The sequence below is a fragment of the Triplophysa rosa genome, linkage group LG12, assembly GCF_024868665.1.
Source record: "Triplophysa rosa linkage group LG12, Trosa_1v2, whole genome shotgun sequence".
Taxonomy (NCBI): domain Eukaryota; kingdom Metazoa; phylum Chordata; class Actinopteri; order Cypriniformes; family Nemacheilidae; genus Triplophysa; species Triplophysa rosa.
The window spans coordinates 686,472-711,115 of NC_079901.1; the positions used below are offsets into that span (position 1 = coordinate 686,472).

General features: G+C 42.9%; 1 protein-coding gene across 1 annotated transcript in view; it reads right to left on the reverse strand.

Annotated features, from left to right (window-relative positions):
* Nucleotides 1-12,787, reverse strand: part of LOC130563176 (sodium- and chloride-dependent GABA transporter 2-like) — a 35,281-nt gene extending 22,494 nt beyond the window's left edge. The window contains exons 1-9 of the mRNA XM_057348607.1: nt 12,625-12,787; nt 12,411-12,545; nt 11,941-12,081; nt 11,775-11,862; nt 11,521-11,653; nt 10,511-10,645; nt 10,190-10,293; nt 9,900-10,024; nt 9,650-9,762 (exon numbers count right to left, since the gene is read on the reverse strand). Of these exons, the coding sequence (XP_057204590.1) occupies nt 9,650-9,762; nt 9,900-10,024; nt 10,190-10,293; nt 10,511-10,645; nt 11,521-11,653; nt 11,775-11,862; nt 11,941-12,081; nt 12,411-12,545; nt 12,625-12,763 (1,113 nt within the window). The 5' untranslated portion in view covers nt 12,764-12,787. The remainder of the gene's footprint in view (nt 1-9,649; nt 9,763-9,899; nt 10,025-10,189; nt 10,294-10,510; nt 10,646-11,520; nt 11,654-11,774; nt 11,863-11,940; nt 12,082-12,410; nt 12,546-12,624) is intronic.
* Nucleotides 12,788-24,644: the final 11,857 nt, after the last annotated feature.

Below are 24,644 nucleotides of genomic sequence, written 5' to 3' on the forward strand. Positions count from 1 at the left end.
CGCGATACAACTTATCAGATGCCCGCTCAAGTTCAGGACATCCTTTCAACCTCAGTCAGAGCTTAGGATGCTCCTGTGCTTCGGGCCAGGGTCACCACCCCTCTGGCAAGCAATCGCGCTCGTCCCTCTAGCCGAGATGTTCAATGGGTTTTGCAGCCCGTACTTTATCGTCCCCAAAAAGGGGGGTTGCTAGATCTGCGTACCCTGAACAGGCACCCACTCAAGCTGCCGTTCAGGATGCTCACGCAGAAGCGCATCCTGACGTCTACCAGATGACAAGATTGGTTCATGGCAATCGACCTGAAGGACGCTTACTTTCATGTCTCGCTTTCGAGGGCGGGTATATCAGTACAGAGTCCTCCCCCTCAGTCTGTCCCCACGAGTCTTCACGAAGATTGGGGGAGCCGCCCTCACTCCCCTCGGGGAGAGAGGTGTGCGGGTACTAACTATCTCGACGACTGGCTCATCTGGGCACACTCACGAGGTCTGTTGTGTACACACAGGGACCTAATGCTCCGGCACCTAGCTGAGAAAAGAGCAAGCTCTCCCCTGTGCAGAGCATCCTCTTTCTCGGTATGGAACTCGACTCCGTCCCTATGACAGCGTGACTGACTCAGAGTGCGGTCAGTCAGTGTTGAACTTCCTGAAGCACTTCAGGCAGTCAGCGGTCCCCCTGAAACAATTCAGAGGCTCCTGGGCACATGGCATCCTCGGTGGGGGTGGTCCCCCTCTGGTTGATGCACATGCGACCGCCCCAACACTGGCTACAGAGCCGGGTCATCACGCCTCTCTGCTGATGCACCCCAACCCCCTGGTCTTCAATGACCTTTTTGGTGGACAGGATCCCCCTAGGGCAACAAGGCACGTTGTGTGACGACGGTTGCCTCCCTGCAGGGGTGGGGTGTCGTGTGCAACGGGCACTCAGTGTCGGGCGGTGGACGAGCCCCCGCCTGCGTTGGCATATCAACTGCCTAGAGTTGTTGGCTGTGCTACTTGCACTGAAGAGGCTGTAGCCTCTCGTGCAGGGTGAGCACGTGCTGGTCCGGTCAGACAGCACAACTGCCGTGGCGTATATCAATCGACAGGGTGGCATTCGCTCATGGCAGCTAACACAACTCGCCCGATGCCTCCTCCTGTGGAGTCAGCAGGTGATCAGCTCCCTGCAAGCCACACATATCCCAGGCGACCAGAACTAGACAGCCGACGCATTCTCTCGTCAGTCAACGCCTCGCGGAGAGTGGCGACTCCATCCCCGCGCAGTCCGGCTCATATGGGAGCAGTTCGGCCAGGCACAGGGGGGGACATGTTGCCTCCCCGGACTCCTCCCATTGCCCGCTTTGGTACTCCCTGACCGAGGGACCCCTCGGCACGGATACCTTAGCGCACAGCTGGCCACGGGGTAAGCGGAAGTATGCCTTCCCCCCACTGAGCCTCATTGCACAGGTCTTGTGCAAGGCCAGGGAAGAGGAGCATCAAGTGGTAATAGTTGCGCCCTATTGGCCCATCCGGACTTGGTTTTCGGCGCTAAGGCTCTTGACATTAACTCCCCCCTGGCCGATCCCCCTGGTGAAGGACCCCCTTTCCCAGGGGAAGGGGCATGTTACGGCATACCAGGCAGACCCCTGGAACTTCCATGTCTGGACAGGACGAAGAGATCCTGAGTGGCCAACCCCCGGGGGTTGGGACACCACTCAGACTAGGGCCTCGGCCACTAGGCGGCTATACGCCCATAAGTTGCTCGATAGTTGCTCGATCGGGAACGTGCTGTCCCTTCCTCAAGAGAGACTGGAGAGTAACCTCTCCACCTCCACACTGGGAGTGTATGTAGCCGCTACAGCCGCTCATCACGACCCAGTTGCTGGGAAGCCTCTGGGACAGCACAACCTGGTCATTAGGTTCCTAAGAGGGCACGAGAAGGCTACCGCCTCATCCGTGCTCCGTACCCTCTTGCGACCTAGGTGGCGGGCCTCAAGAGCCCCCCCCCTTCGAGCCCCTCGGAGCTGCCGCTCTTTCTGACCTCACGATAAAGTCGGCTCTCCTGATGGCGCTCACCTCCAAGAGGGAAGGGGACCTACAAGCACCCTCCGTCTCCACAGATTGCCTAGAACTCTGGCCCGGTGTTTCTCACGTTATCCAGAGACCCCGGCCCGGCTACATGCCCAAAGTTCCCACCACTACCCCGAGAGATCAGGTGGTGAACCTGCAGGTGCTCCCCACCGGGGAGGAAGACCCAACTCCGTCCGTGTTGTGTCCAGTACGTGCACTGTGCCTCTACTTGGACCGCACACAGAGCTTCAGAAGCTCTGAGCAGCTTGTCTGTTCTGGAGGTCAGCAGAAGGGGAGGGCTGTCTCCAAACAGAGGTGATGCACTGGATCAGGGATGCCGTCGCTACGGCATACCGATCTCAAGATCGCCCCTGCCCATTAGGAGTGAGGCACACTCTTCATGGGCACTGGCTCAGGGTGCCTATCTGGCAGACATCTGCAGAGCTGCGGGTTAACTCGAATTAACTCGAGTATTGATAGGTACATTTATAAAGTAACTGTGTTACATTACTCGCTACTTAAAAAGTACTCTTATTACATAACGCACGTTACCCCCAACACTGATAACGACTGCATAATTCTCCGTTTCCAGGCATAAACAGCTTGATTCCCCTCAAAGAATTTTCTCTCAATTACCACAATATCGACTTTGCAATCGAAATGCTGAATTGTAGGTCGCTCCATCCAGAGTTTTGGCACCTATTTGCTGGCGTGATAAATTCTACTTCACCGTACGCTTAAAGATCGGGTAACACACGCAGTTTCTGCCAATCTCATATTAATCTTGAGTGCCTAAACAGCGCCTACTGCATACTATTGTATCTTCAAAGTTAGTCCCGCAAAATTTAGTTTGATAACATTTATAAAAGAGAGCTACAGCTGTACGATTATTTCCGGAAAAACATGAGCTGCTAGAGGTGGGACTTGTGGGGAGATTGGGATGGAACTACAGCACGAGCAAGCGTCACATCATCACATTAATCTCTTTGTGTTTTGTACATTATGCACGTACATGCCAATTGCCAACAAAACATAGACATATGACTTAGTTTCACTTACCGCATGCAGTTCACGTAATAAAATGCCGTGAACAAACAGACACACCTAAACTTCACTATGGCAAGGGTAACAAGCTGCAGCGCAGCCCATCTTGATGCAGCGCAGATAACCTTGATGGTAAGCGGGTCTTGCTCGTCGGTTGGCTCGTGGGCAGGCTCTTTCTTTCGCCTTCACCTTGCTGTGCTTTTGGCTAATAAAATGAATGACGACACAGGGATCCAGAATTAGAATAAACTTTCCGAAACAAGTTGGAGTGCTGGGGGAGTGTACCAAGTATAGAAATACTACGTCATATGTCAAACTGTTTTTTAAGAAGTTGACCATGTTAAGCATGAGGAGCCAGCACGTTTAACAGTGTGAAGAAGTCAGAATGCATGACATAGCATGATAGCTCCACTTTAACCTTTGGTTGTAAAAGCAGTTCGAAGATTTTTGACATCAAAGGCATTTTGAATCCAAGATGGCAGCTGGTCCTTGTCTTGGTGAGCACCTCCAGGTGCTCACCAAGGGGTAGACGGACAAGACAAGGCAGACTGAGACAAAGACAAGACCAGACAAAACATGGAGAACAGAATCAGTGGCAAACAAGACAAAATTACAATGGGGTTGGGGTGCGACAATAAAAATAACAAACATGGGAGGGGGGGTGGGGCAAAACAAGGGCCCATAGGGGGCAGTTCATGGGGGTGGGGAGAAGTCCCAGTCCCCGGCTGCGCTCTAGGGCGCGAAGTCCTGGGGGACTTAGGGGGAGTCCTGGGGGGAACAGTCCTTGGCCCTGGGAGTTTCCCAGGGGCCAGCTGGACAGGGCCTGACGCCGGCTGGAAGGCCGGCTGGACAGGGCTTGACGCCGGCTGGAAGGCCGGCTGGACAGGGCTTGACGCCGGCTGGAAGGCCGGCTGGACAGGACTTGACGCCGGCTGGATGGCTGGCTGGGACGCCGGCTGGGACGCCGGCTGGATGACCGGCTGGGATGCCGGCTGGATGACCGGCTGGATGGCCGGCTGGGACGCCGGCTGGATGGCCGGCTGGAGGGCCGGCTGGAGGACCGGCTGGAGGACCGGCTGGAGGACCGGCTGGAGGACCGGCTGGATGGCCGGACTGGACGCCGGCTGGTTCGCCGGACTGGACGCCGGCTGGATCGCCGGACTGGACGCCGGCTGGATCGCCGGACTGGACGCCGGCTGGATCGCCGGACTGGACAAAAGACTAGACACAAGACTAGACACAGGACCGGACACAAGACTAGACACAAGATCAGACACAAGACTAGACACAGGATCAGACACAAGACTAGACACAGGATCAGACACAAGACTGGACACCGGCTGCACCGGACTGGATGCCGGACTGGACACCGGACTGGACACCGGCTGGATCACCGGACTGGACGCCGGCTGGATCACCGGACTGGACGCCGGCTGCACCGGACTGGACGCCGGCTGGATCCCCGGCTGGGCAGGGTTCAGCATCTCCCTCCTCTTCTTCTTCTTCTTCGCCCGGCCCACAGGACGTGTGGCCGGCTGGAGCGAAGCGATAGGGAGCCCGATAAGCTCCGAACCGGAGGAGTCGGACGGGGAGTCCCACGACTCCCTTCGTCTACGCCGGCCTCGGATGCTGATGGGTGGAAGAGGAGCTGCTGGGGGAGAGGCGGAAGGTGCGGCCATGCCGATGACCCCGATCTCCATGACGCAATCCTCCGGGATCGCGGGTAGGGGAGATGGATTGGGTTGGGCTGAGACCCTGGACTCCGGGCGGTTCATGGCATATCTCACCGTGCACTCGAAGTCCAGTGGTCTCAGCATCCTCATCTCCGCCCGCGACAGAGGGTCCCTGAGGCCACCGTTGAACAGGACCGCGAGTTCCGCCTCCCCAAAAACCACCTGCTCTGTATAAACTGCCTCCTCTGCAGCCTTTAGGAAGCGGTCGACATAGTTCATGATATTGTCATCTCCCTGACGGTGGCTGCAGAGGAGGTGAGTCTGGCGGGATCGTTGGGTGGACATGCTGCCTGCTGGGTTCAGTTCTGGCTCTTGTATTCTGTCAGGATCTGGCAGAAGAACCCAAGCGCAGGCAGACGTGAAGGGGTTAACAGATATTTATTTTAAAACAAAACACAAAACCGAACAAAAACACCCACAATGGGGGAAAACAGAACTAAGAACTATAACTAAAACAAGAGACTTCCCACGAGGGGGCAAAATGAAAACAAGACAAATAAACCAAACTCAAAGACACGACCAAACGTCTTAAATCATAAAAGGCACAAAACTCACAAACACGAACAGGAACACGGGTAAGCACAGGAACAGGAACATGAACACTAACACTAACACAATCCAGGACAACGCAATACACGCACATACATAATACAAGAGCACAGGACAAAGAAACAAGAGGGTATATATAGGGAAGACAAACGAGGGATAACGACATGGGGCAGGTGTGGGACATTAAACACTCAGGGAAAGATAACAAGGAAACAAGAGGAATGGGGCCAATGACAAGACACTGGAGAGAACGTATATTATTGTCAAACGGACAATAATATGTTTCTCTCCACACATAACCAAAGACTTTGTCATGACTCTGCTACAGGACCAAGAAAAACATGACTAAGGAAGCAGAGCCATGACAAAAATCAATAAGTAATAGGCTATTTTCTACCCTGGTTTTGAGGCGGGCTGGAGAAACGCTCGGTTTTTAAGGGTGGGCCGCATCGAAGACTTAGAAGTAAACGTCCACTGCTATGATTGGATAGCAGTTTGTGTAGTAAACTTAGTTTGAGCCTTCTGTGAATTTGGTTAGACATGTAACGTTATTATCAAATATACAGACTTATTTCCCGGATGTGATGGCAAGGCTTTGAGTATAGTTTGTATAGCCTATAGTTGTACTGTATGTTGTTTAGTGATATATGACAGTACATGTCAGCATTTAAGACGCGCGAACCGGACAAAAGATCACTACGATCGCGGGTCTCAAATGTTATAGTTTTCATGATAAATAAACAAACGCTAGACTCCCGGCCAAAACGACAGTGTTGGCAGATATGGATATGACCCAGCACCAGAAACTCACATAAGATTGCTGCGCCATTCCAATCGGATCCAATATTGACAGCACAGCACTGCTTTTTCATTTTAGTCTCTCCGCAAAGACTTGTTCAAGGAATCTGCGTTGAAATTAAGCGAACAAACGCTCAATGTTTTCCCCACGTGAGCTGGAACGTCTTTAAAAATGAACTTCAACCACACATTCCTACTGTTGGAATACGAAGGAAGGTTATGCAGTGACTGTGTTCTTCCACAACCAGGCACTGCACAATATTTTGCGATCTTTAACGGCATGATGCTTACACTCGCTCTATCTGGTTAAGTGCAGCTTGTGTTCAGTACTGTCATGCGCGAACCAGTGGGCAGGGCTCCAGAAGTAGGCGTTGATGTTCTTCTGTGGAAGCGGTGTTCAACCAGATAGGTGCATTCCAGAACCTGCCGTTCGCTGAGCCTCGTGTCAATAACAGTTGTAATTTCAGTAACAAGGGCGTTTTCAGGTCTGACACTTACAGGATGTTCGCTTGAATACGATTCCCTCTTATATAACAAAAGCTAGGGTTAAAATTGTGGTCCTAGTTTACTGCACCTTTAAGACCTATCCCTTATCAACAACAGACAATCTCCTACTTAATTAAACAGAGACCAGACAAAAAAAGGGTAATTTCGTGTACATAATCAGGCCAAATCCTCCCTCGAACCTCTATTCATAGAGAATTACAACAAGCCCGTGACTCGCTTTTGGTTCCAAAATCTCAAATCCGCCCTTCAGCAGTCAGGTTTCCCTGAAGTTTTAAACTTCCATCGGATGCCGCGAAAGCTCTTCTGGCTGAGCACCCTCACTTTCCTCCCACCTCGCGAGACTTACCCGTCTGATGCCATGAATATTGAACTCCCGTCGGATGTCACAAAACCTCTCCCGGTCAAACTTCCTAACTTTTATTCCACCTAGTGAGGATTACCCATCTGATGCTGTGAGTATTGATCTCTCGTTGGACGCCACGAGAAACCTCCCTACTGGACTCTTCTATTCTACTCTAACTATCCTATCATATGGGAAGGCCCACTTTTCTGCACCGTGAGCTGCTCCCATGGACCTTCCCGGTCAATAACAATGCTGCCCACCCTTTGTTCGGTCGGTATGGCTCACCTTTCGACGCTGCGAGCTGCTCCCATTTAGAAGTGTCATGAGCTCTCCCAATCAAACACACAATTTCCTGGCTACTAGAGTCCGTCCACCTGGCGCTGTGAGGTGCTCCCATCGAAGGTTGCATGGGTTCTCCCGACCAAGATCAGGCTTATTCCCAAACACCAGCCCACCAAATTCCAGTGCTATTTGGGGGGGAGGTTAGGCAATTTGGCGGCTGTCCGTTACTCAGTTGCTTTTCGTGGATACTCTGGGTTTGGGCCCAAATACCAAGCACAGGGCCAAAATCCCGAGCTCGTGCCAACTCCCGGACCTGAGCCCTCCCCTCGGTCAACTCGCCAAATACGCATATCCTTTCCCTATCTATTATGTTATCAGAGGACATCTGATAATCAGCCTACTCTATCACAAGTGGAGCTCATTCAGTAACCATCCAATCAGGGGTAAAAATACACAGCGTCTTACCTCCATTCCTCATCAGTTTTACAATTTCTTAGTCTCAAACCGGGGGGATGGGCTCGGGCCAAATCCCAGACTTGGAGCCCTCCCTCTATTATATGTAAGTGTGAACTTGTGAAATATCCCTTTAAGAGTGTACACAGTGGAAAAACCTTTTGCGTACACAGTGAGTGAAGCTGCCGCTCTGCCTCAACAGAAGCGGGACCGGAGCCGCGAGGAATGCGAGGCTGGCAGTCCTCATTGAACAACGCTAACAGAGAGCGCAGTGTGCGGACTGGAAACTGTCCGATTTGTGTCACAATCTGTTTGAGTGCTGTTTGAGAGATTTTGAACCCGAGTTACATAGCAGAGTGATTTAGAACTCTCAGGTCTAAAATAGGGCACAGGGCTCCATCCTTTGCACACAATACACGCAAGCGTTTCCCTCAAGAGCCGTGCGTGCATGCTGCACCCCCAAACACACCACACACATATCCTGTGTGTCCCTGTCCGTGATGTAACGCAGACAAGGAGACACAAGGGGACGGTCAAAACACATCCTTTGAGATTTTCCATTCTTCTTGACTACTTCAGCACTAAAGAAAATGGACAGTACAACACAGAGCGCTTTGCTGAGCCATCAAAGATGAAAATGCCGGTTTTGGATGCCCTTTTATACTTCCTAGTCCAATACGTGCAGGAAATAGTGGTGCAGTAAATCTACTTTTTGCTGGAGAAATGATAATAAGTATGTCATGCAGCACAAACATACCATCATAAACATAAACATAAACATAAAGGAGGCCTTCATTATTGTTTTGGTAATACTTGTGCATGCCTACAGCCTGAACCCGTAATAAGCATGTGTTTGATGTCATCGTTTTTGGAAAACGACGGGCCACTAGGTGGCGCTAAACGATGGGCCACTAGGTGGCGCTGTGCTGAAACTGTGTATTTCTCCTCAGGTGCAGACTGTGAAGACATATACCAAGTTTCTTGTTGATTCATGAAAGTTTGCTGAAGATACAGCATCAAATCAATTTTGACTTGCTCATCGTGAAAATCGTTAACATGGTTAACAAATTCCATAACTTTTTGTCAGCACTGTCTCTTGATGCTACATAGCAAATATTTAAAATGTTGTGTTTTTAAAAAAAATCAAAATGGTGGGAAAATTGTCATGATGGAAAATGACGACAGGAAAAATAATTTTATTTCTACGACTCACAGTTCAAAAGTTTGATTGATTTAACTCTGATGGATGTGATTTTTTGGGGACAGGAATAACAATTGATGACTTCCATATCGCCATTATTTTTGAGGTATGGAGTGATCGAGGGAAGAGAGAATGAAGAATAGGAGGTAATTCCAGGGATCGAATTCCGTCCGGCCCAGGAGCCTTATTGGGTTTGCACTTAATGAGCTGGAAATAGACATCCTGCTTAGTTAAGAGGGGCTCATAATCCAACTCTTGATGGGTAATAAAATCCAAGAGGCTATCACACTCTGCTAAAAAACATTTTAAGTATCAAAGCAAGGATAAAAATTATTCAAATTTGTAGCAAAGGTCTGATACACAAGTAGTCTGTTTAATTGAAGCCTGATCAGTTGAATAGCCTGTTTGGTGTTCATAATTGCAAAATGCTTTTTAGCCTTGGGGATTTCATTTTTAATGTCCTGGTTTATAATCTTGAGACCAGCAAAGTCCTTCTCCCTAAAACGCGAGTTGTTTCTTATGCAAGAGATAAATTATCTGTGAGTTGATCCATGGTTTTGAATTTGGATATGTTTTGATAGTCTTTAGAGGTATCAGTGTGTCTGTACAATATGTTATATTATCACTGATAACTAGAGTCAGCTCATCACATTTGTACCTTTATGTTTGTACTGTATGTGTGTAAAAGGTCACCTGTGTATCTAGACCCAGCAAAATAATCATGATGAAAAAACAAACAGCCCACAACTGAGGAAGTGGCATCATAGCCACAGCCTGGGGATAAGCTATGAACGCTAGACCTGGACCTGAAAAAGAACTATTAATAATTAACAATAAAGGCTTATTTCATTGTTTCAGTATATATATATATATTTTTTTTTTGACGCAGTGATGTTTCTAATGTCTTAAACTACCATATCAACCTTGTTATACTGTGCAGTACCTGATTCGGCCACCTCTTCAATGGGGGCGCCCTGCTGATGGGCCATGAAACCCAAGACAGAAAACACAGCAAAACCAGCCACTAAACTGGTACCACTGTTCAGTAGACAGAGCCACAAACTGTCTCTGGCAGAACAAACATAGATTACATACAAACACACAACAACGTGCTTGTATGTCATTATATATGTTTAAGAAATGCTCTTCTCTTTTGAAGACATCTGCAGGATCTTACAACACAACAAACATTCACATTTGTTCAATTCTTCCTTCCACTGCACCATAACTAACCTGTAGCAGTTGTTGTTGTATTTATTGTAGCTCCCTAATACAGTTAGAGAGCCAACAGACAGACTGTAGGAGAAAAAGATCTGAGCTCCAGCCTCCATCCAAACCTACACACACAACATCCTAATTGCAATGCACCAATACTAGTTTTATTTTTAAAAGTTTTGTTCCTTTCTAATGTTTGTAAAAAATCAAGTACGTCAACTAAATTAGACATTTGACAATTGGACACTTTCTATCATTCTAGTTGATTCTAGCTAACCTGATTTGCATTTAAATGTGTTTATAAGGTCTCATGGAGGAAGAGTGTAGATGGTGAAGTACCTGTGGGTCAGAGAGACGGGCTGGTTCAGGGTAAAGGTAAAACATGATCCCCTGTAAGGCTCCAGGAAGTGTCAACCCACGAATCAGTAACACCAGCAACATCGCGTAAGGAAATGTGGCTGTAAAATATACCACCTACAGGTACAATACAAGAAATGCTCATACTCCATGGGATCAGATGCATCTGCCCTCAAAAAACTTTTTGTATAATGTTTTCTGTCGTAAATATAAATGCATATTGTGTCAATAATTTTTTTCTGCCATACATCTGAACGTTTTTCTTATTTTCTTCTGCACCATTTACCAGGCTCCTTAAATTCCACATTAATCAGTTCATGGATCAGTTCAATTTCACACAAGTTAACACAATAAGACGGGATGTTTTGTGCATATTCATACTGCAATGACGCTTTTCCACTGTCTACAGTACCTAGTACCTGATACTTTTTAGTACCACCTCAGTTAAACACACAGACCACTGATTGGTCAGAGAGAAACGTCCCTACCAGCATCATTGGATTTGCGACACAACAATACAAATTTTTGTACTATCATCAGTTCATACTATGCTTAATGACAGTGATATAGTGATTGACCCTAAACACATATGCAAGCTTAGCTCCTTACGCCCATGTGCTCTTTGTTGTACGAATTCCTAAACTTGTATTTTTTAGCAGCATTCTGTTTTGCTGGCATCAGCCTCCTTCAAAACAAACTTCATCTTGCAGTGAAAGACATCCACATTCCAAGAATCAAGAAGACCACTTCATCCATTCGCCTCATTGCTCCTGTGTTGTGCATTTGTTTGTGTCTCTTATACGATGAAGCCACAACAGTAGAGGCGGTGTAACTATGATGATAAGTCTATATTCCCCCACTCACTTTGAAGCGGTACTAAACTGCAGTGGAAAAGCAAACCGAGCCGAAGTAAAGCGAGTCGTGCTGAGCATAGTTGTACCACACAATGGAAAAGCGCCATAAGTGCATTTATTCAACTTGATCATACACACCTTGCCTGTAGATTTGACTCCTTTCCAGATACAGAAATAACACGTCATCCACATTGCAATGAGACACAAAAGAATCTCCCAGTTAATGTGACCCATCTGCTCAATACCTCCAGATAGAGACAGCACTCTGCGTCTGTATAATGTCATGAGAAAAACATCGGCTAATACTCTTTTTACTACTATTTATTATTTTTGCTTTTTTCTATGAGAAGTGTAAATGTTCTCTTTATGAAAGTGTAATTGGATTTATTTACTCCCAGAACTCAGTAGCTGGAGAAGTTGAATTCATTGGTGTTGTGCGGTTGAGGGTCAGATTTCTTGCAGCACCAACTATACAGTAATCTAAAACAGAGATACGAACTCTGTTTGTGATTGTATTCATATTTTAAGTTTTGATTTATGTGCGGGTGAAATGATCACCTGTGTTCCAGGTGTTGTCACAGCTGGCCCATGGGAGTTCAGGGCTGAAGGAGAAGAAGAGGTAGAAAAGTGCCCAGGCCAAAATGATGATGTAACACATGCAGCTGTACAGCAGAATCATCTGTCCTGCATAGCCGATACCTGACGAAACACAAAACACACTGACTAGAAGGAAAGTCTCATTGACCTTCATGAATACATTATGGTTGATTCTGCACTTTGAGTTTTCTCTTTATCCTTCTGGTTATATATTAAACTAAATGCTTTCCTACATCCTCCATCAGTCTCTTCCTAGTAAGTCATGTGTTAATATTCTTGTCACTTAACTAAAGGAATCAAACAGAGATGACATCCTGAAATAACCATTTTTTTATTGTGTCATCTTCAACGTGCATAAGCAATGGCATTAAAGTTCTCTGCGTCTGTGCTTGCAATCATTTTAAAAAGAGATTCGTTCTTTTGTGACTCACCCTCAGCCAGAGGACAGAGGCGATGCCAACATGTAATGCCACCCTCCCGTGTGTACTGTCCCATTGCCGTCTCCAGCAGGAACAGTGGAACCCCACAGGTAACCACAAACACCAGGTAGGGTATCAGGAACGCACCTTAGGACAACACTTTATTACACCACAAATGCCACATAGCGAAAGTCTGAGATGTTTTAGACTGCTGGTGGTCTCGTACCTCCTCCGTATTTGTAGCACAGGTATGGGAACCTCCACACGTTACCCAGACCGACCACATTCCCTGCCACAGCCAGAAGAAATTCTGCTTTACTCCCCCAGTACCCTCTGTCCTCTATCTGTCCATCTGTCCTGCTCATAACTTTCACCCGTTTCAAATGATGTCCAGACTTCTGTAATACCACAACACCGAAGGACATACTGCTTAAGTTGACATAAATGCAGTAAGCTATTCGTGCAGTAAGCTATTCATTGACTGTTTTCCCCAGTTGAAATTAAAACCAAGGTATATGATCTGAGAAATAGAAAATGTACTAGATTAGACTGGTCAGGTTGAAATGTACTGCAGGTTAAAATGGGTCGAAAAAACGAATCAACTCAATAACTTTGCAATATGTAGTCTAAAGTGATTAGTCAAAACTTAGGTTTAATAATCAATATGTAAAACCTACAGGCTCCAATTTAGACAAACATTGATTTGCCAACAGCCCTACTCTTTAACATAGGAACAAGATTTCTAACATTTAACCTATAAAACAGAATCCTCCTGTTTAAGAAATAGTGTGTTATGCTATGCAGTTTAAATAATATATATACAGTATATGTTTTGGAATCAAATATCTGATATGTATGCTTCATGGTTGTGTTTATATGCCAGGGTCACCTCTACTCCAAAAATTGTAGGGCAAATTTTGATACTTTAACATGTAATAACATTTGAGATATAAATAATAATTGAAACAAAATAGCAAGAACACAAATCGAGTAAATACTGCTGGAATTAATTTGATTAAATAGTAAAGAACCCTCAAGATTTCAGTGCGTGCTTTCTAGTCTATGGTGACCCCACATTCCACTAATAAAAATGGAAGACCCCCACTTGCGGTCTTTGCACTTGACCACTTGACTAGTTGCACTTTGTCACTTCCTGTTTGCTGAGCGCGCGTGGTTTGAGCCGGTGTTGTGTAATATTCAGTTCCCGTGAAAAACTGTTCCAGTGGGCGGGGTTAGTGTTAATATTCATTGGTCGTTCCGCGGTGGGCGTGGTCTTTGAGCACAAGCGACTGGAATGGAGTGTGTTGTCTGCTCTCTTCCCTAGTTTGGTGAATTATTTCATTAAGCGAATGGTCATATGCCCCGTTTAGATGTACTTATGGTTAAAATGCTTAGTTTTGCATGTGGATTTATAAAAACGCTTTCTCATGGCCATATGGCAATGTTTTTACTGTGTAGCTTACTTGGATGATACTAAACGATAGGCCTACTAAATTGAATCGAACATATTTCTCTTGTTTTAGGCATTTATTGTCAAGCTAAACTGGGTCCTAGTTGCTGTGTTTTTTTTTCTTTTCATAACTTTCATTGACTGCAACTACTCTCAGATGTGGTTCCATGCATGTTCAAATAAAGATTTGTTCTCTGGTGTTGATTTGTGTTTATAAGTTTATTTTGTCAAGAGCCTTACAACAATTCAAAAGAACAATAGGCAGGTGATAGGTGTTTATGGGTGTTTTCCTGTGAACTAAAAGACCATTAGGAGAAGGGAGAACAAACGACAATATGGACATTTTAAACGTATTGCCCATAAATGGCGTTGCTTCTAGTACTGACACACACAGTCAACTTTTCCTGTTTCCCAAAAATCCATTTTATTCTATTTTTTGAGATTTAAAGCAGCTTTACATGACAAAAAAACTAGGAAAGAATTAAGATGAGAGTACATTCACAGCACAGCAAGAACAAGTGCGTCTGTCAGTCACAGGGATTGGCATCATCTCTCCAATGAGTCTGTTAGACTGGAGCTGGAAATGATATGATGGTCCTGAGGTCAGGTGGAAGGGCAGACAAAGAGTAGTTTATGAATTTCTAACAGCACATAATCATTACTGTTATTTGAATTTAATATTTTACTATTAAACTGTAGACACAGGATGCATTCTGTAAATTCTGGCTGAATCAATCCAGATGCAGCTGTTTTGAGAGCTACGTCACAAAGACTGCATCGCAGCACATACCGTGTAGCTGGCCCAAACTCTGTTTGGCACCTGGATGGTTATCATAAACTCATAAGGTAATGATTAATTTTCTTGACATCTGCTAAAGTCACACTTTTTTTAAAGACACATTTTAATATGTACTGTATGCTAGTATTGTTTAGGTGCATGATGGCCATACAGCATTATTTACCATGGTGATAAACACAGATTAAAGCTAGCCACCGTAACTGGCTTCATGGTACAGGTCCCTGGTGGCGGCCATCATGAAGGGAACAATCAAAAGACCTGTTTAGGATTTTAAATACGTATATATAGTGTATATGTGAAGCATCATGAAAAGAGGGGTGTACGAAGTGTGATGGACACAGGGGATTATGTGTATTTATTTGTTGTTTTAAACATGATGTATTTATAAATGGTTGTAAAATCATGTTTATTTATTAGATGCATAGAAGATGGATGAAATGATTGAGTGGGGCTGATATTAGATGGATGCATTGGATGTTTGTGTATGTAGCTATGCAATCAATTATGTAATCTTCTTTCATATTCATAATACACTAGAGAAAAAAAACTGCCTGGTAATTAAAAATATATATTTTGATTGGTGGCTACAGTCGGCTTGTGGTTTTCCTTGTTGCATCCAACAACAATCGCAGTCGTACTGTACAGTCCTGCAACATTTCAACACAGCAGTCACCCGGTATGGTGTGCCGTCACAAGTGCGTTGTGATTATGGTGGAGAGAACGTTGATGTGTGCCTCTTCATGAACGTCTTCCATGGAATGCGCACCAGGAGTGTTCTCAGAGGTCAGAGTACACACAACCAAAGGATCGAGAGGTTTTGGCGTGATCTTTGGTCTGGCATTATCAGTGTTTACCATGGCCTCTTTACATTCCTAGAGTCAGAGAGCATCATTGATCCTGCCAATGAACTACATATATGGGCTTTGCACTATGTGTATCTTCCAAGAATAAATATGGATCTCAGAGTTTTCTGTCGTCGCTGGAATAATCATGGCCTGCGCACAGAGGGATTTAGCACTCCAGTACAACTGTTTGTCAGAGCATGCCTGCGGTTACAGAACAGACCCTTGAGAGCCATTCAGGGTGTATTTGAAGGACCATTTAATACCCCAGAACTTGAAGGCAGCGTTCTGCCACAGCGGCCAGATCTACCATCGGCACAAGAAAGGGATACGCCTGAGTACCATAATGCTGAGCCTTTATGGAGAGAGGACATTCATGTGCCTGAAAGTCTGCTCGATCTAAATGAAGGTCATGTTCATCAGCTCCAAAGCTTGGTGGATCCTCTGGATGTCTCCAGGGATAGCATGGGTGTTGACCTTCTTCAGATGACAATTATGTTCCTGCAGTCTGTGGTTCATCCTTAGACACTGGTAATATTGTGGTTTTGTTACACAATTTGTTTTCAGCAATAATTGTCAGTTCTGTTTCTAATATATAATAATAATATAATATGAGAATGGTCCAGAGTTTTCATAGACTTAACAAAAATTCTCATTTGTACCAAGGTGTGGTAAAATGCCTCCAGCAATTTGCTTAATTTACAGCAAAATCAAGAGTACATGCGGATGAGCGTAAAATGAAAAAGTATATAACCAATCATTATGAATTAAAAAATACTGTGGGAGCCATTATTTGTTTTGTGTAATTTTAGTGTTAATGTTTGAGTTGGACAATGGACAATAAAAATGACATACACGGAATATGGTATTGGTTCTTTATTTATCTCCTCACGAAGCGCCTCAAAAAGAGACCAAACCAGCAAATAACGCCCACAAATATTAATAGCCTGTTTTTAACCACCTAGTTAAATTACTATGAATGGAAAAACTAAGGCTGGATCTTGAAATTTATGCTGCGTTCCAGACAGCTTGGATTTGGGATATTTCCCACCACAAAACCGGAAGTAAAGCCTGAATTTAGTATTGTTAAAAGTATTTAGTAACATTAAAACACTAATGTTATTAGTTAGATTTACTAATATTAAAATGTTTTTATTAACCTAGGAAGAGCCGTAAAAAAAATCCGGGTTTAGGTGGGAAATATCCCAAATCCGAAGCATCTGAACGCAGGATCAGTAGCTACATGCACCCATTTTTGTCAATTCAACTGAATTCAATCTGATTGCAGATCATTTCAGTGCTGTTTACAAATGTTTCACATTTTGAATTAAAATGAAGTTGTGAAATAATACTATGTTCTCTCTTTGCCTTATGTAATGTTATAAAAGAACACAAGAGCCCCGCAGAACATACAGCGCGAGTCCCCATTCCCTTAATTATGCGCGTGACTCTGAATTGATAAAGCAGGCTTGTGGTGAATGTAGTGTTTTTTATATTTGACGTAAACATAAGATAAGACATATACGCAGCACTGCATTCGAGCGTTAACATGCATAATTTTTTCCTCCTGATCGGATTGTTTTCGGTCTACACCACCCATTTCAATCATGAAAACATGAAGGCTTTTCAGTACTGACTGATCAATCAATCCGATTACAAAATTATTTGGTTGCATGTAAACGTGGCTAATGGTTATTTTTTGGAGGGGGGAAGTATGGCTGATTTACACCCCAAGGGGGCGTTTCCCGCTCTACCATATTTTAAGTGATCGTGGAAGAAGATCCGTGGCACTGGCAGGGCTCATTCAACCTGCTGTACAAGAAAAAGCATGTCAGAGTACAGATCACGTCTTATAAGGTTAAGATCACAAATAAATGCGAACTTCGATAGGTTGATAGGGCAAGCAACTCTGGCAAACGAAGCCCAAGAAGGCAGTCTGATCGATAAGTAATTTGCCGTTAATGTGTAGTTGTAAGGATACTTGCTAGACAGATGCTTTATTATTATGTATGACCTGGCCATTATTCATGTCAATTAAGATTGAACGTAAACATGCTGCGCGTGCTCTCGCGGATAGTAATCTTTTTTTGGTGGGCGATTGACGAGGAACATGTTTAAAAGAAATCTTAAATCATGTGAGCGAACTGTGAGGTTACTGCGTTGACGTTAGCAATATATTTATTCCTAATAGCCAATTTGGCTTAATTTTTGTACTTGTAGGTTGCGAGAGTTCAGAAATTAGACAAATCCAAGGCTGAGGAGGAGGAGGCTAACCAATCCCCCGCGGACATTGAGGATATGCTTGGGATGCATAGATGAGGGAACCAATCGATCACTGCGGTCAGGCCAGCCTCCACTTTGAAAATGACTGTCAAGCCAGCCCTCACGTTGGTTTTCTGTGCGCGCATATATGACAGATTGCGGTAGGAGCGCGGGAGGACAAATTTCAAAATAAAAGCGGTTTCACACTATCATTTGCTAGTGTTTTTCTGGTTGCAAGTGATGTTGCTAGGGCAGTGAGAGATGATGTTAAATGGTTGATATGCAGTTTCTGTGACGTTCTGGGTGATTTCTAGACAGTTGATTAGGTATCTTGATGGTTGTAAGAGAGTTGCTATGTAGTTTCTATGATTGCTCTACTGTTGTTAAGGCATTCGAGTGGTTGTAAAAGTGTTGCTATGCAGTTTGTGTGGCATTCTGGGTGGTTGCTAGGCCGTTGCTTAGGCATTCTGGTGGTTGTAAAAGTGTTGCTTTGCAGTGTCTTGTGGTGTTTTGGGTGGTTGCAAGGCCATTGCTAATAGGGCTGTGCAAAAATATCGATACTGTCATGGCTCTGCTTCATTTAGTCATGTTTTTCTTGGTCCTGTAGCTGAGCAGAGCCATGACAAAGTCTTTGGTTATGTGTGGAGAGAAACATATTATTGTCCTTTTGACCCCGCTTCTCTCGTTTCCTTGTTATCTTTCCCTGAGTGTTTGATTACCCACACCTGCCCTGTGTCATTATCCCTCGTTTGTGTTTCCTATATATACCCTCATGTTTCTTTGTCTTGTGTTGGTGGATTACATGTGGATGTTCGTGTACCTGTGATGTCGTGGTGTATTCCAAACTTGTCCAAATCGGTGTTCCTTGTTCCCACCGTGAGTCATTGTTGGTCTTGTTTATGTTAGTTTAAGTCAAGTGTTTTATAGTCTAGTTTATAGTCCTTGGTTCCTGTGTTTTCCTGTTATTATTTATTCCCATTGTCTTTGTCAGTGTTTTTCCCCATCGAGGGAGTTTTTGTTTTGTGTTTGTTTAAAATAAAATACCCCTGTTAACCCCTTACCTGCCGTTGCCTGCACTTGGGTTGTTCTCGCCACGTATTCGTGACAGATACATGTAACTATCGCAATATGTTTTTTTTCCAATAGTGTATGGATAGTGATACCTCTACTATCGATTTTTTTTTAAATCATGTCATATACATACGGCCAAAAGTAAGTGGAAGCGAGCATGGCAAAAATATAAGAACACTTGGAGCTCTCAGAGCTGATGTGTGGGTGCGCTTTGGTTTTCAAAAAAAGTCATGGAGTAATGAGTTATATCAAATAATGCTGTTTGTAGGCTTCGCAAGTCATGACACAAGTCACTTGGCTACTGCAGTGCATTAGACAGAAAGTTTATTAAGAAAAGTACCAATGACATTTATTGTGCTTTCACGGTTGTGACACCAGCACATTGACAGCACGGATGAATCAGGGTTTTATACTGCCCATGTTCAGTGTTTTAACTGTAATGCACCACAACAGCCAAGTGACTTGCGTGACCCACCTTATTCCCCTGTGCTACCCACTTGAGGGGCACAATCCACAGTTTGAGAACCCAAACCTCTGATCTAAAGGTCCATGCATCGCACATCATGGCCACTCTGCAGAGGTAAGGGATGTTTTTACACTTATCCTCACAGAAAACCCCCGCTGGTGCACAGCATGTTGTATTTCTAGCTCTACTGTACTATTTTCTATTTAAAGTAGTGCAATCAGAGGTGGACGAAGTACACAACTTCCTTACTTGAGTGAAAGTACAGATACTACTGGTCAAATATTACTCCACTAAAAGTAAAAGTTGTAAAGACAGATTCTTACTTGAGTAAAAGTACAGAAGTACGTGCTTTTAAAAGTACTCAAGTATTAAAAGTAAATATCCTTTATGTCAGTTGTGCATTGTTTTATTGTCGTATACCTTATGCATCTGAAGCAACCTACTGAATACACTGAGTAGCTCACAGTATCAGTTGTATTAAAGGAATAGTTCACTTCAAAATTTGCCCCCATTGACTTTCCATAGTCATTTTTATTTTGCAGTGAGCAACTCCTTTAAGAGCTTTATATGGTTAGCACATATATGTTTAGTTTAGATATAATCCTGTATGATCATTTAGCCTAATTATCCTCATTAGCCCCCTAGTCCTATATGTATTTATGAGCAGTGGTGTTTTATTTTGTATATTCCCTTTACCAGTTTTAGCAGCAATTTACCAGTAAGTAGTAAAGTACAAACATAAACTATAGCTAGTATAATAAAACTACGGTATTTTTAGTTGGTGTGGTTTTACTAAAGATTATTAATTGGAGTATGGTTCCTATATATAGAAAATGGTAAATTTGTGGATACTGTGGTTTTAATACAAATACCATCCCTGCTGAAAAAAAACAATGAATTTTTGAATTAGAATGAGATTTTTAAATTAAATTCCTCTTTGTAGTGTGTTTTGGGTTTTATTCCAATAGGATTTACCATCCCAGCAATAGAATCCATCACATACAAGTAGACAACAAGTATCCATAGTACAATTCCCATTATAACCATTAAATCCATTACATTTTATGTTGTATTTTGGGCAGGGTTCTATTGTTTTTATTTCAACAGGAATACTTCAACTATAGTAACTTCAGTAAAAACATCATTCATTTTCCAAATCGCTTTAAATGATACAGCAGCAGATCAGAAGTTAACACGCACGCGTAGCTCAAGGTGTTTGTGATGCTTATTTACCGTTTAGCCGTTATGCCGATCATTTTCATGACAATGTTTCTACGATCTTTGACTGATCGTAACCCACAGATGATTACACCACACTTTAACATGTGCCTTTTTTGTCTTTTATTGTTCTGTTTGCCTTTTTAGAGCGCTATCAACGGTGTAGCAGCGCCAACGTTTACATTAGTTTAGCGGGGAAGATCACAGAGTTGCCAGATTTGCATAAAAAAATCTGCCAAATGGCCATTTAAAGCTTGCCGGAAAACCGCGAGCTTAGAAAAATTGAAATGCTAGGCAACAGTAAAAGGTCCTGGCAGATCGCAAGCCACATAAATTGCGCACACAGGAAACCCCGCTGCATAGAAACCATTTTCTACTTTTGAAACTTTTTATAAATGTAGTGCAGTAAAAAGTATGACATTTGTCTTTCAAATGTAGTAGTGAAGTTAAAGTACAAGTACTCAGAAAGAATAATACTCAAGTAAAGTACAGATACTCAAAAAGTGTACTTATGTACAGTACTCAGGTAAATTTACTTCGTTACTGTCCACCTCTGAGTGCAATACATCGCAAATGTGTATCGTATGGAAATACATAGCAATATATTGTATCGTGACCCATCTATCGTGATATGTATCGTATCGGGAGGCACTTGCCAATACACAGCCCTAATTGCTAAGGTATTATGGTTATTGCAAGAGTGTTGCTATTCTGTTGCTAGGGTGTTCATGGTAGTTGTAATGGTGTTAATATACAGCCGGCATTGTTCAGAGAAAATAACTCCACTTCAGAACGATAGTACAGATTGTCACATAATCTGTGACACTAGGCCACAACTGGGGCACGTGGGTTTAATGCAGAGGTCACATTTCGGTTATGACCGTAACTGACAAATAGGTAACTTTTCATACACAGTCGTGATATTGTCTGATGAGGTTTTTTAACCCCCCCCAAATGTCCCATATATGTTGTTTTTTATATATGTTCAGATAGATGTTAAAAGAAAACTACCTGTTTCCAGAAAATACACCCACCTCAGAATCACAGTACACCATCTCAGATTGTCACTCATAAAATATCTGCACTGTCTGATGGGTGTTTTTTAATAAAAGCCCCTCAAATATCCCATATATGCTGTTTTATATCTCTGCACCGCTTCCATTTACCTACTCCCCTGCTACACTTGCCTTCTAGATCTTTACCGCTGTAATTGTGTTTGTGATACCTGTTATTCATATATTTGCAATTTCTGTGGCCTTCACAGACTGAATAAAAGCTTCTTGATTTTGTCCAGGTAAAGACATGTTTTACCCTATAGGCCTAATCACATTTTCGATTTTTATACTATTGTCTGTTGTTTCAATAATAAATACAAGATATTGCACTCTGAGACATACTAGTGATTACTAGACCTCTTTGTGTTTGTGGCAGAAGCTGTCTGTAACTTGTGTGAATTCAATTTACCAGACAACCTTTAGTGCTGAAAGAGATATTACACTAACCAATGTGAAGAATAGTTTAGCCAAAAAGGCTCAAATTAAATTTTATTGTTAATTACTCTCTTAGATTTCCTGAGTTCTATTTACTCTATTCAATGTTTATTTGCCTTTGCTAACTCGAACATATTGATTAGCCCAGCCCACAACATATTGTGTTGGCTGTAGGCATGGGCCGAATACTGGTTTTAAGATATACCGAGGTTTGAAAGAGACAAGGTTTCGAAACCACTAAGATTGTCTGTGATACTGTTTCTAAGGTATGAGCTGTGTTTACACAAAAATACATAATTAGGAAAATGTAATGCAATGTTTGATGTTTAGACCTAATATATGGGCTATGACAAAATACATTTTTTGAAAGAGTATTATAATTTTAAGGCTTTATTTTTACTTGACATAAATGTTTTTGTGTATGACTGTTGGTTAAAAATAACATGTATTTGTGTCCAGTTGAAAAGTAGTTGTTTGTATACGCAGACATTTGAATATACACATTTTATTGTTATAATTGCAATACTGGGGCAGTTGTGGCCTAATGGTTAGAGAGTCGGACTCATGACCAGAAGGTTGCCGGTTCGATTCCCAGGGCCGGCGGGTAACAACTGAGGTGCCCTTGAGCAAGGCACCTTACCCCTACTTGCTCCCCGGGCGCTGCAGTGATAGCTGCCCACTGCTCCGGGGGTACGTGTGTGTTCACTACTCTCTGGATGGGTTAAATGCAGAGGTCACATTTCGTTGCCTTGTACCTTCGTACATGTGCAATGACAATAAATTGAATCCAAATCCAAATCCAAATCCAAATCCAAATACTGTGAAACCGTGACACCCTTTTACCTATTCTGAGGTGGATTTATTTTCTGGAAACAGGTAGTGTTCTTTTAACATCTATCTGAACATATAGAAAAACAGCATATATGGGATATTTCATGGGGCTTTTATTTAAAAACACCACGTCAGACAGTCCTGATATTGTATAAGTGACAGTCTGAGGTGGTGTACTATGATTCTGAGGTGAAATTATTTTCTGAAATTAACAGACGGGAGGGAGTGGTAAGAAACCCATAGAACAGTACATTTAACATGTAAGTTAAAATCAGGCTATGACCAGTTAAAAATGTAATAAATAATAAAAACAACCTTTTTTATTTGTACCTTTCTTCAGTTTTTGAATTACCTAGGCAGCAATTAGGCTATCACCTTTAACACACACATAAAAGATCAGCAACTAACACCTGGAACATTTATATACACAAATAAATAAACATTTATTTCTTCATTTACTACTAAGTGTCTACACTGATTTACAATCCACAAAATATGAAAACAGAACTTTCCGCTCGTACGTTTATCTAGACGTTTGTCCACGCATACGTTATCCAGATGCCAAGTTAAAAAATCCTTTCAAAACACATCTATATGAGATGTGGATAGTGCCATGGATTGCCTGCCGAAAGAGACAGTCGTGTAGTTTTACGTGAGAGAAGAATACGTCGCCACCATAGAAGCGTGACACAAACGTCGTGGATAAGTACGTCGCCACCACTGACACATGTATGCATGTTAAGTTTCAAGTTACAAACCGTTGCTTCCGGGTTCAAACTCTCTAGCAGAAAAATGTTATATGTATTGGTAAATGATAACTTCTAGAAAAATTCATTTTAGATTATTTGGTTTAGATTCTGAATGAATCAGACTTTAAATAAATAATATAAATGTATGATTTTAATTTACTATTTTAAATTATAAAAAATGACAAATGCCTGTACATATAAAAAAAGCTACCATGAATCCAAGCAAAAGTCAATACAAAGGAAATGGAGTATCTCACATTCAATTTTTATTTAATCAGACTGTTTAACCAAAATGTCTAACTCACCCTTAAAAACATTGATATTCATTACTTGTGGATTAGGCTATACAATATATTTATTTTACTACTTCACACGAACATGATTAACAAATTAAAAAAACCTCCAGTGGTCATAAAAAAACTGTACTATACTATTGTACTATATAGTGTAACTACAGTAAGTTGATAAACTGTATTAGAATTTAACATTTATTATAGTAAGGTTAAAAGACGGACTACAGTTTATTACAGTGCATATACCATAGTATTTTTTTCTGTTTATATATATATATATATACACAAACATACTCACACCTATATATGGGGTCCATGAAACTTAATGGATGTTTTTTTGTTGGGGCGAGGAAAGGGGAATTATAGTTCCTCTGATTCTTGGAAAGCTCTGCTTTACAGTACGCACAAGAGCAGGAACAAACAAAAATACATTCTATGGTTAGACCTCTGGACATCTGGAAATCCAAATATTTAGCAAAAATCGCAGCACAGTTTGCCACCCACACATAAACATATATGCATGCATACATACACACACTCAGTACTCGAGTTGTAGAAAAAAAATCAGGGGGGTGGTGGGTTGGATTTAACGTTTAGGGACAGATCATTTGTGCTGATGACAGCGCATATGGTGGGAGACCAACGGTGTACCATTTTGATTAATGTTTAAGCACAAAGATAATGTGCAGGCTGGCATGGCTACCACTGCTCCTTCATAGTTAGGGTAAATACAGAGGACACATTTTCCCACTGGGTGCAAGTGCAACTTCATACT